The sequence below is a fragment of the Hypanus sabinus genome, chromosome 8 (assembly GCF_030144855.1).
Source record: "Hypanus sabinus isolate sHypSab1 chromosome 8, sHypSab1.hap1, whole genome shotgun sequence".
Lineage (NCBI taxonomy): Eukaryota > Metazoa > Chordata > Chondrichthyes > Myliobatiformes > Dasyatidae > Hypanus > Hypanus sabinus.
Window position 1 is genome coordinate 54,171,446 of NC_082713.1, and position 16,094 is coordinate 54,187,539.

Here is a 16,094-nt window from a genome sequence, read left to right on the forward strand (position 1 = left end):
ATACTTTGGTACATAGACAATTCACAGTTCCCCCATTATTGGTTTTAGAGCAGTAAAGTTAACCTTCATTTGATGTCATTCAATGTCTGATAATCACAATCTTAACCGTTGACTTATTTCAGGCATCCATCCCAACAACTCAAAGTAGATGGGTGCTTCGTGATCGCATGTGCATTTAAGTCTAAATATTATCAAAAATTGTGAAGTGCATGCACAATATTTCATGGTTTTGTGGATCCTAAGTGCACAAATCAGCAAAAGTGTTCTCTGTAGGGCTATCAGTAGTCATCTTCAAGAAAGACAGAAAATGTGGACTCAATGGACACTTATACTGTATGCATCTAATTATGGCAGTGGCACCAAAACTCAACAAATTACACAGCTTATAATTATTGCTTAGCAACTTTATGTCATATATGTTACTTGCACCCTATGAGCTCATGCCAAACTGTTGTCTGCATCCAGCAAGAAACTTGGGAGTTTCATTCACTGAGGAGTCATGAATGAAATTGAACATTGTGTAGTCATCATCAGATATTCCTACATCTGACCTTAGGATGGAAGGTAGGTCAGAGATGAAGCAGCCAAAGATAAGGAATCCTTATCTAAGGAATGCCTTGGAGGGATGGGAATAATGGATATCCAAAAATCACAACCACTAGTGGGCACTGTTGCCCACCTTTTCCTTGAAGCTGAGCGTGGATCATGTTTATTGCTTCCTCAGGATTGAGGAATCAAGTGTAATGTGGAGAAATGGTCATCTAGTCCTCGATGGTGAGCATGACCCTTGCGATGATTTTTTTTTATGGCAGACAGCAGGTAAATACCTCTGTCTTGTGTGTGTTTTTTCATTGATTCAATTGTGTTTTGTTGTATTTACTGTGAATTCCAGCAAATAAATGAATCTCAGGGAAGGATCTGGTGACATATACGTACTTTGATAATAAATTTACTTTGCACTGTGGTTGTCACCGCCTGAATCGTCTCTTTTCTTGAAGAAGTTCACAGTTACAATCTCTCTGACATGTCCTCTTCTTGGATAAGACATGATACATCTTTGTATTTCAAATTCTAATGGCCAAAATCTGGAGCTTTACAGAGGATACAATCTTCTCCAGAGGTATGAGTCACGAACCAAAGATGGAGGACAAATCATTAAAATCTTCCTTTTTATATTAGAGGTTTCACTTTAGTACAATAACATAAGGGGATGAGAGAGGGCTCTGAAGGATGGAATTCTTAAAGTTGAATTTTAATGGCCAATCAACCAGATATAAATACCGTTGAATACTGCCAAATGAAACAGCATTATTTCAGGTTTAATGTGAAAAGCATAGTATCAGCACTCATACACAGCACAAGGAATAAGATGTCTCAGATATTAGTAAAATACAGACACACAAAAACAAAATATAGTCCAAGACACTGAGTCTATGAATGTTATAGTAGTCTGTTGTCGACAGAGTATGGCTTGTCTTCTGCTGAGCAGTACATACACCGAGTTGTTCACCCCAGTGCTCCAGTGGAGCACACTGACTCCAGCACCTCTTTCCTGGGCAGCTGTAAACAGACAACACCTCATATTGCTATGATGCCTCATATTGCTACAACCGAGGCCCTGCAACTCACCTGCCACCCACCAATAAATCCGTGAATCAAACTTGCAGCATTCCACATCAACAATGTCCAGCAGGGTCTTGCAAGCACAAGAAAAGTCACTAAGATGATTACTTGCCTCGACTGCACACCATCTTCATGCACTAACTCTCCAACGAAGGCAGCAGCCTGATCTGCATCAAGTCCAGCTCCTTCAGTTTCTCAGCCAATGAGCAACTCTCTGATGGGATATGCTGCAGTAATTTAAGCTCTTAATGTCCAGCAGGGTCTTGCAATACTAACAAATATGTTTGAAAAGGTCAATAACACATTTTTTTGGCCCTGTATAAGCCACATCTGAGCACACTGCCATCTGAGCACTCTGCATGGTGCATTGGTCTTTATCTTCACTGGTTGTAAATTTGTAAAAGTTGATACTGTAGTCATTCCCTTTTAATTCAGTCTGGAAAGATCATTGTGTTTTCTTTTCACAAGATTAAACTGTTGCAAAGTTGATGTGCTTTGATAAACGTATGCAAAACAACTAATTTCATATAAGACAGTGATAATAAACCTGGTTCTGATAATAATCAGTGTTAGGCAGTTATCCTATTGCTTTTTATACAAGAAGCCTAGAAAGCAGGCTTTGGCCCACTTAATAATGACACAATCTTCTCCCCCCAGATTTACTTCGTAGCTTGAGGGATGTCACTGCTGGCTGACATCCCCAGACATTCATTGCTCTTCAATTGGTCGCCCTGGCAGCTCCCTTGCACCACTGAAACCTGGCCTAGTACACAGAGACCCCTTCTCAGCCCATACTTAGTACAAAGACTTCTATGTCCCACAGAGTGAATTGTAGAGCTCTCTCCTAACCACTAAAGCCTCTCTATCTTGCCTGGCAGCCATAGTATTTGTTGTTTCTGTAAGATTCAGTATGCAGAGTATGATGCCTCTGTCAAATGGAAATTTGTTGCAGCTTTAACTGTTAACACTCTATGACTTTCTTTCCCTTGCATTTTGTTTACATATAAAAATTACATCACTTTCTTTTGAAAATATCTACAATGTGCTGTGTCAGTACTTCATTTTCTTAAAACACTTAATTATTAACTGGGGCAATAAAATTAATAATTAGCAGAGTGGCTTCTGCTGCACTGATACTATTTAAAGGTATAAATCTTTTAAAGTAGCTCAAACGTCTTCTAATGCAATTTTTGTTGTTTTTTTTTTGCAGAGGACCTGAATAGGTGGTGGTATTAAATTCAGTGCACAAAAACTCCATGAAATTACTGGGCAGTAGTATTACAACTGCCTGAATCATCCTGCCTTCTATTATTTCACACCATTCTGACTTTCTTTGAGTATCAGATGTGGATAAGAATGGAATGGAATTCTAGAGATGAATGTATTTTTAGGGTTTGATCATGGGCCATAACTAGTACAAAGGGTCAAAGCATTTGGATAGGTAAGTATTTTGTGCTGGATTCACAGCTCAAATGCTTGACCCTATCAAAAATAAGTTGATCATATCTCTGCAACACACACAAAATGCTGGTGGAACGCAGCAGGCCAGGCAGCATCTATAGGAAGAAGTACAGTTGATGTTTCAGGCTGAGACCCTTCGTCAGGACTAACCATTGCAGCTTTGAGTGAACCTTGCTTGTCTTTCTTTCTCTAGTATTTGGTTGTTTACAAAAAATATTCCTTCTATAATTCTTGTTATGTCTGTACAAAATCCAAAATATATCATCTGAACGGATAATGAATGGCATTAGTCAGTCATCACAGAGAATTCCTTCTCAGAATTAAAAGGCAGGATGAAATAAGACACTACCAGTGCTGTCCTCTTATAATTTAGAATACTGCTAACGAAACCTAACAGCCAATGTGGTATACCACCACATCAGAAATAATAAATTGAAACTTATTTACCTATTTTCTTGGCATGTAGCATCATGAGGAGAATAGGCAACATCTGTAATCCTAACATCTCATAATTCTGTTTATTTACAACACTAATGCTTAAAATAATATAGGAAGTAATATAGTTCTCTGAGATGACTAGCTTTATTTGATACTATACTTCTGTAATATAGCTGTAAATTCTGTTGATATTAAACCTGTGGGAAAAAAAACATTATATTGTTAATGATATTAGGTCAGCCTTTTTACTTCATATCTGATTCACGAACAACACGTACAAAAAAGAGATAGACACAATGATATATTCTAGCTATTTTCAACATTCATATCGTTCTTACAGTTTCGAAACTTAACTTATATAAAATTCAGTCTTATTAGAATTATCTAAATAATGAATCAATGTTTTTTTTCATATGTCCTAGTCTTAAAAGTACTGAGGTGAGGCAGTTGAAGAGTAGACATTTAACACTGCATTTTTAATGGCAATATCAATTGAAATAATTGTCCTTGGAAAGAAACATAATGCTTTCATTTAAGAGGGAATTCTGAATAAACTGAACCAATTTAACCCTTAACCGGATGACATAAAGCAATGGGACATAGCAGTCCTTTGGGATTACCCCAGCCAGCACTCCTCACTTAAGCAAATATGTTGCATTGAATAACAGTAATTGCATGTAGGTACAGAACTCCTATTTGATGCATCCATCAAAGGAATGTAAAATAAAAAAAGGGTCACAAGGCCCACTCAGCCAGCTCTATTGTTCATCAATATAATATCCTACTTCAATTCCTCATTCCCATCCAATTATCATATTCCTCATTCCCCGAGATCAGGGGTTTTCAACCCAGAGTCCACAGATCCTTTGGTTAATGGTAGGGTTCCATGGTATAAAAAAGATTGGGACTCCTGCCCTAAATACTTAAAATATGTGAGGTAAGGGAGACTTATTTTCTACATTGCTCATGATGTATTTGAGAAAGTCAAACCCTCCCTCTCAATCATGCTACAGTAGCAAAAGAGATTAAAGTGGAATTGAAGATAGTTATACGAAAGAGAAAATCACTGAGGAATATTGAAAATTTCATTAAATGGTTTCACATCTGAAGACACTATGCAAACCCCCCCTGGAGTAACAGTATTTACACAGAGCAAGAAGTAGTTATTTTAGATTTACCATCTTTATTAAATTTCTGAACTTTATTTGGTTGATGACTTTGATTGATGTTTAGTTTCTCTTCCTTTCAGTTCTGCTGTGGTCTACAAAAAATAACATTACAACTATTATTTCATTACTGTTCAGGGCTAACATTTTGGTAAACTCATACAATTATTCTCTAAGTTTCTCTATTACGCTCAACACAAGAAGAAAATGAATACCAGTTATTTTAAGTCCATTCAGATATGTGGAATCACCTGAAAGCTACAGGTGATATTTATTTCTGAGATTATCTATCAACTTAACAATGCTTTGTCCACATTAATATTTCATTAGTGATACCATTGCAATTTTACAAGTGGTGCCATTTTACAAGTGGTGCCATTTTAACAGAATAGCTTACTTTAAGAAAGTGTTAAGTTTGTAAGCACTATTTAGAAAAGTGCTCGACACTTAGCATTTTTGCCGATAACAAACTGAAATGAGCTCTGAAGGACAGGGTTTTCACTGATTAAAAATATCTGGAAGAAAAACATCTGTCAAGATCTAAAAACTCCTCTATTATGTGAGGTAAGGGAGACTAATACTCGCTGGTTGTGTTGACTCCCCTTGACAGATAGCCCATTGTAAAATTATACTGTGGAATAGATTAGTAAAGAATGTGATAATGATGTACATAACTTTTTGAGGTTAATTTTCTAGCTTGGTGTCTGGCTAACGTCAGGGTAGAAATCATGACAGAACTTTGCAAACTCATACTAAATTTGGGATGTAATATTAAATGTTCTTTGAAAGAATTATTTAGTTTTGACCCCCAATTATGTTATGTGAGATCGAACAAAGTGTAAAAATAACTGCTCACAACAGGAAAGGAGCAGTTGATCCTACATATCCCAAAATTATCTTGAACAGTGATACTGTTATTTTGCTGTAATTTTTGTAATAGTTTTAAATCAGTCACTTTATTAACACATTAGTTCCAGGTTTGTCAACCAATAAGGCAGAACAGGCACAATGAAGATCTGGGCAACTCAAGTTTTTAGCTCAGGTATTTAAGGCACACTGCAAACATTAAATGGACATTGAACTCATGAGCACTACCTCACTTTTTAAATATATATTATTTCTGTTTTTGCACTATTTTAATCTATTTTATATATATATATACTTGCTGTAATTGATCTTAATTTTTTCTTTCTATATTACCATGTATTATCATTATATTGCTGCTGCATAGTTACCAGCTTTCACAACACATGCCAGTGATAATAAACCTGATTCTGATTCAGATTATATTTGATATTGTCTGGAGTTACCTGAATTGCAAAGGAGAAAAGAAAAAAAACAGGTGATTATGCCAAAGCATCCCCTACACTTTCCGAAGCCTTGCTAGAACGTAAGGGTTCACAGAGAGACCATACTTCCCCGAGCAAAAGGGTAGAGGTGAAACTAGAAGTCAATAGCAGTAATGTGATTCCACTGTCTTGAAATCAATGTCACAATTTCAACCATGGTTCACAAGAAAGCTGAGTATAAAAGAAAACTGTGATTAAATTACTGTCTTGGTGATATGGAGGTCCAGACTCATCATCCAAACACATGATTTCAAATCCTATCATGGGAGCTAGGGAATATAACCTAACCCCTAATCCACCCCCATCATCTGGAAGGATAGAGTCTGCAAACAGATGGAAAGCCACCACATGCAAATGGTGGCACCTCACAGTTCTCCAAATCACACATTTTCTGAACTCACATCAGGGCAGTTTCTTCACAGAATATTTGGAATGAGCTGCCAGAATTATCAGAATCATGTTTATTATCGCTGGCATGTGATGTGAAATCTGTTAACAGCAGCAGTTCAATGCAATACATAATATAGAAAAAATGATAATAATAGATAAATCAATTACAGTATATGTATTTTGATTAGATTAAAAATCATGCAAAAAACAGAAATAATATATATTTAAAAAGTGAGGTAATGTTCAAGGGTTCAATGTCCATTTAGGAATCAGATGGCAGAGGGGAAGAAGCTGTTCCTGAATCACTGAGTGTGTGCTTTCAGGCTTCCATACTTCCTATCTGATGGTAACAATAAGAAGAGGGCACGCCCTGGGTGATGGGGGTCTTTAATAATGGGTGCCATCTTTCTAAGGCACCATTCCTTGAAGATGTCTTGGATACTGCGGAGGCTAGTACCCAAGATGGAGCCAATTAAACTGACAACCCTCTGCAGCTTCTTTCAGTTCTGTGCAGTAGCCGCCCCCATATCAGACAGTGATGCAGCCTGTCAGAATGCTTTCCACGGTACATCTATAGAAGTTTTTGAGTATATTTGTTGACACACCAAATCTCTTCGAACTCCTAATGAAGTATAGTTGCTATCTTGCTTTCTTTATAACTGCATCGATATGTTGGGACCAGGTTCTTGACACCCAGGAATTTGAAACTGCTTGCTGTCTCCACTTCTGACCACTCTATGAGGGTTAGTCTGTGTACCTTTGTCTTACTTTTCCCTGAAATCCACAATCAGCTCTTTTGTCTAAATAATGTTGAGTGCCAGGTTGTTGCTGCAACACCACTCCACTAGTTGGCATACCTTGCTCCTGTACACCCTCTCATCACCATCTGAGATTCTACCAACGATGGTTGTGTCATCAGCAAATTTACAGATGATATTTGAGGTATGCTTAGCCACACAGTCATGGGTATAGAGAGAGAGCAGTGGGCGAAGCACACATCCCTGAGGTGCACCAGCGTTGATTGTCAGTGAGGAGGATATGTTATCACCAATCCACACAGATTGTGTTCTTCCAGTTAGAAAGTCAAGGATACAATTGCAGAGAGAGGTACAGAGGCTCAGGTTTTGTAACTTCTCAATCAGGATTGTGGGAATGATGGTATTAAATGCTGAGCTATGGTCGATGAACAGTATCCTGACATAGGTGTTTGTGTTGTCCAGGTGGTCTAAAGCCATGTGAAGAGCCATTGAGATTGCATCTGCCATTGACCTACTGTGGCAATAGACAAATTGCAATGGGTCCAGGTCCTTGCTGAGGCAGGAGTTCAGTCTAGTCATGACCAATCTCTCAAAGCATTTCATCACTGTCGATGTGAGTGCTAATGAGCAATAGTTATTAAGGCAGCTCACATTATTCTTCTTAGGCTGGTATAATTGTTGCCTTTTTGAAGCAAGTGAGAACTTCTGCCCGTAGCAGTGAGAGGTTGAAAATGTCCTTGAATACTCCCACTAGTTGGTTGGAACAGCTTTTCAGAACCTTACCAGGTACTCCATCAGGACCTTCTGCCTTGCGAGAGGTCACTCTCTTGAAAAATAGCCTAACATCGGCCTCTGAGACAGAGATCACAGAATCATCAGGTGCAGCAGAGATCTTCACAGATGTAGTTACATTCTCCCTTTCAAAGCAGGCATAGAAGGGATTGAGTTCATCTGGTTAAGGTGAGCATAATAGAAACATTTAAGATATCTCAATAAATAGATAGGTAGAAGAGGCTTAGAGGGCTATAGGGCAAACATGGCAGATGGGACTAGCTCACTGGCTAACACAGTTGACATGGGTGAGTTGGACTGAAAGGCCTGTTTCCATGCTGTATGACTATAATAATGTGAATGAGCAACAGACATTCCCTATGCCTTTGATGCCCACATCCCTGTAAATGTGTATAAACAAAAGAATCAGCACTTGTCACACCAATTTCTGCAAAGTTTTCTAACATGAAAAAACTTTTGAAAATCACTTGAAACAATCAATCAGCATCAAATCCTTAATTATTGTCCTCAATTAGCAATGATGAGTGCCCCTTTCTAATGCTGAAGTTTTTGCAAACATACGACTTTATCAAAGGTTAGCTGGAGCACTGAGCTATAAAATGACTGAAGAACTATTAGTTTTACAGGCTGATTCACAAAATAATTTTGTGTGTGTGTGTGTGTGTGTGTGTGTGTGTGTTTATGTAGCAACCTTGCAACCACAAGAATTAGAAGGATTCTCTCCACAAATATGCATTGCCACCATGGATGCTATTTTGTAAATTAAAATTACATAGTTACCATATCCAAATTGTGTATGAAAAACATGCAAAGAGCTTAAAATTAGTTTCATTAGTTTCTCAGATCTACCCTAAGTAACAGGAAAAGAAATCTGAACTAAATACACAAACTAAACAAGGCATTAAGTGGAAAATAATAAAATTACATTAATTTTTGTATTATGAACAATTTAAACTAAACTTTTCATGCACCTTAGAAGATTATATAAATACATTTTGAATATGGTGGACAAATCAAATGACTGACAAATTATTAAGAAACTTAAAAGAAAATTTAGTTTATGATATATTTTATTTATACAGATATGGATTCTAGCGCAGAGGTAATGTATTTTTTCCATAGGTGCTGCCTGGCCTGCTAAGGTCCTCCAGCATTTTGTGTGTATCAATTATATTTGCTTTATCGCCCTTATTCTAGCTCATTTTCTGGTTCAGGATCTTATTGTACTTTGGGACATTGTTTCTAATTTGGTTGTAATGGTGTAATCAATTTTAGTTTGGAGAGTAACTCACTTAAATATTTAAGCTATTACATTAAGCTAGTGTGCAGTTCTGTTTCTGTGACCAATAGCTAAAAATAAAATGTTACTTAATTTTAATCTCAGAGGAAATAGGTGAAATATTTTCAGTATTATATGAGAATAAACCAGTATCCAGAAAAAAAAAATTGTGCTGATACTGACTTGTTAAACACAAAGGCAACACGAGTGAATCTGCAGATGCTGGAAATAAATAAAAAACACAAAATGCTGGCAGAACTCAGCAAGCCAAACAGCATCTATGGGAGGAGGTAGTGACGACAATTGGGGCCGAAACCCTTCATCAGGAGTGAAGTAACATGGGATGGTGGAGAGGGGATAAGAAGTGGGGGGAGGGATGCTGGGAAGTGATAGGCTGGAGGGAAATGTGCTGGGGGTAGGTGGAGAATTATGGGAAATAAAAGAGAAAGAAAGGTAGGGCTGGGGGGAAGAGATTATAGTGAGGGGGGAAAAGAGAGAGAAAGAGAACCAGACTAAAATAATAGTTAGGGATGGGGGTAAGGATGGGGGGCAGGGGTATCAACAGAGGTCAGTGAGTTGGATGTTCATGCTGGCAGGAAGGAGGCTACCGAGGTGGGAGGTAAGGTATTGCTCCATCGACCTGCGTGTGGCCTCATCTTGACAGTAGAGGAGGCCATGGACAGACATGTTGGAGTGGGAGTGGTCTGTGGAATTGAAGTGTGTGGCCACAGGGAGATCCCGCCACTGCTGGAGGACCGAGCGCCGGAGTTCGGCGAAACGGTCTCCCAGTCTGCGGCGGGTCTCCCCAATGTATAAATGGCACCGGGAGCACCGGCTACAGTATATCACCCCAGTTGACTCACAGGTGAAGTGGTGCTTCACCTGAAAGGACTGCCTGGGGCCTGGGAAGGTGGTGAGGGAATAAGTGTGGGGGCAGGTGTAGCACTTCTGCCGTTTGCAGGGATAAGTGCCCGGAGGGAGGTCGGTGGGGAGGGATGAGGGGGATGAATGGGCAAGGGAGTCGCATAGGGAGTGATCCCTGCGGAAAGCCGAGAGTGGGGGGGAGGGGAAGATGTGGCTGGTGGTGGGATCACGTAGGAGGTTGCGGAAGTTACGGAGGATTATGCGTTGGATCTGTAGGCTGGTAGGGTGATAGGTGAGGACCTGGGGGGACTCTATCCCTGGTGGGCTGGCAGGGGGATGGGGTGAGGGCAGACGTGCGTGAAATACGGGAGATGCGATGGAGGGCAGAGTTGATAGTAGACGAAGGGAAGCCCCTTTCTTTAAAAAAGGAAGACATCTCCTTTGTCCTAGAATGAAAGGCCTCATCCTGAGAGCAGATGCGGCGCAGGCGGAGGAATTGAGAGAAAGGGATAGCACTTTTGCAGGAGACAGGGTGGGAGGAGGAATAGTCTAGGTAGCTGTGGCAGTTAGTAGGTTTGTACTAGACATTGGTGGATAGGCTGTCTCCAGAGGTAGAAACAGAAAGATCTAGAAAGGGGAGGGAGGTGTCGGAAATAGACCAGGTGAATTTGAGGGCGGGGTGAAAGTTGGAGGCGAAGTTAATGAAGTCGACGAGCTCAGCATGTGTGCAGGAAGCAGCACCGATGCAGTCGTCGATATAATGCAAGAGGAGGACAGATACCGGTGTAGGCTTGGAACATAGATTGCTCCACTTGGCCGACAAAAAGGCAGGCATAGCTAGGACCCATACGGGTGCCAATGGCTACACCTTTAGTTTGGAGGAAGTGGGAGGAGCCAAAGGAGAAGTTGTTAAGGGTGAGGACTAATTCTGCCAGGCAAAGAGTGGTGGTAGAAGGTGACTGGCTGGGTCTGGAATCCAGGAAGAAATGGAGAGCTTGGAGACCTTCCTGGTGGGGGATCAAGGTATATAGGGACTGGACGTCCATGGTGAAAATGAGGCAGTGGGGGCCAGGGATCTTGAAATCTTTGAAGAGATGTAAAGCATGGGAAATATCATGGACATAGGTGGGAAGGGATTGAACAAGGGGAGATAAAACAGAATCGAGATAGGCAGAAATGAGTTCAGTGGGGCAGGAGCAAGCAGAGACAATGGGTCTGCCTGGACAGGCAGGTTTGTGAATCTTAGGTAGGAGGTAGAAACGGGAAGTGCGGGGTGTGCGAACTATAAGTTTGGTGGCCGTGGATGGGGGATCTCCCGAGCTGATGAGATCGGAAATGGTTTGGGAGACAATGGACTGGTGCTCCCTAGTGGGGTCATGGTCCAGGGGTAGATAAGAGAAGGTGTCAGCAAGTTGTCGTCATGCTTCTGCTATGTACAAGTCGGTGCACCAGACGACAACAACACCCCCCTTATCAGCGGGTTTAATGGTAAGGTTGGGATTGTTGCGCAGGGAATGGAGAGCAGAGCGTTCAGAGGGGGTAAGGTTGGAATTGGAGCAAGTTGAGATGGTTAATGTCCCGGTTAAACGGATAAACACAAAACTTAGTTCATACCATGCTGAAATTCTTTGAAGAAGAAATAAATGGCTTAAAGTCAAAATGTACACGACTGCTATCTTTTGCCTTTGGTTTCTTTTCTTGCGGGGGATGCGGAATATGACCTTCTGCAGATATTTCTCTTCCTGTTCCACTAGTGGCACCATTGTGTAGGGAATACCAGTACTGCAGTGATACTAGTTCATTTCCAGGTTCATACTCTGATCTACTGTGCAGAAGTTCCATGAAAGCTTCAAAACTTCGTCTTCTTTCAGAACGTGCAATGTTGTATCGCAGTTTTTCAACTAATAAGTCATTAATCGTTTTGTCACCAATACTGCCCAACCCTTCCAATAATAAGTTGGGAATTTCATCTTTTATAATACTATCTGTCTTGTTAGTACTTTCCTTGGAAATTGATGGCTCTTCTGCTATGTCGACAGCAAACTTTCCAAAACCTGTATTCTCAAAATTGTTTATGCTTTGAATTTCTCTCTCTTCATCTGTACCCTCATTCTCATAGTCAAGATCTGGATCTTGTTCAACACCATGGACTAACAGGCGTATTATTAAGTCCTTAGTTGTTGTCACATCTTTTAAAAGTTCTACTTTAGAAATATCAGGTTTGTGCAAACTTATAAATGAGTTTCTGGCGATCACCTGTCACAAAAAAAAGATTTAATATTACATATAAAATATACGTTACTATTTTGTAAAAAAATAAGGACAATTTAATCTATGTTACTCTTTTTTTGTGAATCTGGAAGCATTTATTGTCCAACCCCAATAGTCATTAACTAAATGGATGGGCAGGTTATTCTAGAGGACATTTTAAGAGCCAAACCTATCAGCCATCGAAGGTAACATATACTCTAGACTCAGAAGTGATGTAAGATTATTTCACTTCAAAAACATCAGTGATCCAAGTGAGCTTTTTAAACTATCAGGTAGTTTCATGATCCCGATTACCAATGATTGTGCTCTAATAACTCACATTTATTTCAGTTAGTCAATAATGTAATCACAGATGTAATGCAGAAGAATCATTATACAGGAATCAACAACAGCCTCAAAGGCAAAATTATTATCAGAAATTACAAAAAGCTCAGTCAAAGATTTAGGAATTACAGACAGTATTAAAATATAAGCGAGTTCAGAAGCTGAGATGATTAGCAGGAGAGTTTAAGAGCCAATGCCTAGACAGCCTCCGGTAGTGAATGAACAGAGTGGAGGTTGTGTAAAAGTTATTGCAGAAAGAGAAATGTGATGAGGGATTTACTCACATGAATGAGAATTTTAAATGGAACATTCTATAATTCAGCACTGAAGAACTTCAGTCAGGAGTCAACAATTTCATTGCCCATATCTGAGGAGAAGCATTTTTCAAGGGACCTTAGAGATACCGCAATAATGACCATCTTCAAGAAAGGATATGGCTGATAAATACAGAAGGACTTCCCCACTGTCTGTCACAGGGCAAGTTAATGCCAGAGTTCTCATCAATCACCTCCTCTGAGAAGCCAAAGAGCTACATACTGAATCACATTACATATGCAAACTATCTGGAAATATATTGGACATAATCTTCACTGCATGACAACACCAACAAAATAAAAGGATCAGCATGTTATTATTCATGTCCTTTTCCAGCTTCATTAGAGACTCTGACTTCATTGGTGGGTGGGAGGGTATTGGGAAAGAGTGTTGAATATCGTTCACAAATTTAGGCTGTGCACAGAAATTTTGTCTGCATCCTACATTTACTCTGACTTTAACCAATGGGTTACAATAAAGACAATTTTAGTGGAGGTATCCAACAAGACTCCATCATTGCCGCAATCTAATCTTTCTCACCACGATGCTGCACCTGTGGGAATGGAACTAAGCTTCAGAATACATAGGAATCTGTTCAACCTTTGATAACTACAATCCAGAACCAAAGTCTCTCAATTTCAGTGTCAGATTGGAGTATCCAGACATTGCTATGTTTCCATGTCCTTTGAGACTTCACTCCAAGCCACCTTCAACTGATTTATTGAAGGACCTTACACTTAGAAGCTGCAACTTATTGGTCCTCTACTAACCTGCCCCCACTTTCAACACATGCCCTCTGACAATAACGATTCACAGTGAGACCCTGGAAAATGTAGAATATATCCTCATATCTGAGGAGCCACCTTACAGTCAAGCCAGGCACTAATTCCAAAATTCACTATCATGCTCAACACATAGTCTTTGCTTAATGATGGAGAAAGCATATTTAATGGATATGACCTGAAAACTAAGGAAGTAGAGGCACTGCTGTGCATTCCTTATAATGACACTTATATGCTGGACTCAGGGACAGATCTTATGAAATTATAATACCAAAGAAGTTAAAGTTCTTGATCCCCTCCACCTCTGATCCCCAGAACCCTCCTCCACTTAAAAATGGCTTTAAGCTGTGCTATGACATAGTCATAAGTATAAAGTGTTAAGAGCAAGGGTTCAGCACACAGCCTTGTGATTCACCTATGCTAATAGTGATTGTGGAGAAGGTATTTTTGCCAATGCAAACTGACTGAGGTTTGCAAATGACAAAATCAATGATCCAGCTGCACATGGAGGTATTGAAGTCAAAGTCTTGAAGCAGTTTCTGAGATACTAAATCAGACATTGTGCCAAATCCATAACTTACTCATAACAAAGACCACCAGCCCCAACTCTGTTACCTCCTCCAGTTCTACAATCACTCTGTTGACTCACTTTTCACTGACCCTGGACCCCTCCTCCTAGTACTTCTTGTTTGAGCCATCCAACTGTGCCGAAAGTCACATTGTGTGAACTCAGTTTCTTATAAGTCTACCTTCACTGCGTGGGGAAAATTTACGATTATGTTCCTCGCTATTTTCCCACTGTTCTTGTTCTAACCTTTTCTAACTTGTGTTAACATCAATTCTAACTTTTAAAGATAAATACCATAATTTACAACTGCTCATTACAGGTTATAAACAATCCATTCGCACAGGCACTTACAAGGTATTATACAATCAAATTTCCTGATCTCACTTCTAATCATCCTCACAAACAAACTCTAGCAGATGCATCTATTCATTACAGTACCAGCTGGAGCAGCCACTGCACAGTTCTTGTGAAGGAAAAGTTCCTTCAGAATGAAGACATTACAATAAATGAGAAAGATTCACAATGAACCAAGCAGCTCAAAAGCAGACATCCATTTGGAGATCAGGGCCAATTGCAGCTGCAGAAATACATGATTAGATGTTAACTGTCCCAGCAAATCTCTCACTCTTTAACTACCAAGATGTGTAATTAGGACTACAGAACCACTTATTGGGAGAAGTCCAAGGAAATGTACACCAAAAAATGAGGTGCCTGGTGATCTTGCAACACAGGACAATGAGAATCTTCAATACTTACAGACTGCTTCCTGGAAAGATAGGAGTGCCATATGAGGACAAATTAAATTAATTCAGTTTATATTTGCAAAGGCATAGAAGATTGTGAGATGATCTAATTGAAACTTAAAATTCTGATGGATTCAGACAGATTGCATGTGGATGCTTGCCCTGTTGGATTGTCTAGAAAGAAGGATCACATTCTCGGGGGCAGAGGGGCAAGACACATTTAGAACAGAAATGAAGAGAAACTTTTTCATGAAGCAAGTCTTGCCAAAGAGGATTGTAGAAGCCATGGAATATTTTAAGGTGAAAGATAATTCCTCCATGAGTGCGAACTCAGCAACATCCAAGAAGTTCAACATCCAGAATAAATGGCTTGTTTGACTGGCACCAGCCTAAATATTTATTTCTGTCACTGTTGGTTCAGTGTGGCAGCAGAACATACTATGTTTGACATGCACTGTACCATCTACTTTAAGCTTTTTTGCAGCATTCTGTAAAGCTACGGAGTATACCCACCCTATCTATGCCTCTCATTGTTTTGTATACCTTAATGAGATTGCCCCTCAGTGTCCTCAACTCCAGGGAGTGGGCACTAGCCTGCCATCCTCTCCATATGGCTTGGGTCCTTGAATTTTGGCAGCGTCTTCAAGGGTCTTCTCTACACCCTTTCCAGCAACTATAACCTGTCTTTTCTATAACAAGGTGACTAAAAGAGCAGCATGATAGTGTAGAAGTTAGTGTAATGCTATTACAAAACCAGTGATCCGGGTTCAATTTCACTGCTGTCTGTAAGGGGTGACCACTTGGGTTTCCTCTGGGTGCTCCCGTTTTGTCCCACATTCCAGAGATGTACAATTTGGTTAATTTGTCACAGGAGTATAATTGGGTGACATGGGCTTATTGGCCTAGAATGGCCTGTAACCATATTGTATCTCTAAATGATATTAATAAAAATGAAATCTGTCTACCACACA

General features: G+C 39.8%; 1 protein-coding gene across 1 annotated transcript in view; it reads right to left on the minus strand.

Annotated features, from left to right (window-relative positions):
- Positions 1-1,167: 1,167 nt before the first annotated feature.
- LOC132398151 (uncharacterized) overlaps positions 1,168-16,094 on the minus strand; it is a 79,223-nt gene continuing 64,296 nt past the window's right edge. Inside the window, exons 13-15 of the mRNA XM_059977198.1 lie at positions 11,735-12,376; positions 4,701-4,783; positions 1,168-3,719 (exon numbers count right to left, since the gene is read on the minus strand). Coding sequence (XP_059833181.1) covers positions 4,724-4,783; positions 11,735-12,376 — 702 coding nt within the window. The 3' untranslated portion in view covers positions 1,168-3,719; positions 4,701-4,723. The remainder of the gene's footprint in view (positions 3,720-4,700; positions 4,784-11,734; positions 12,377-16,094) is intronic.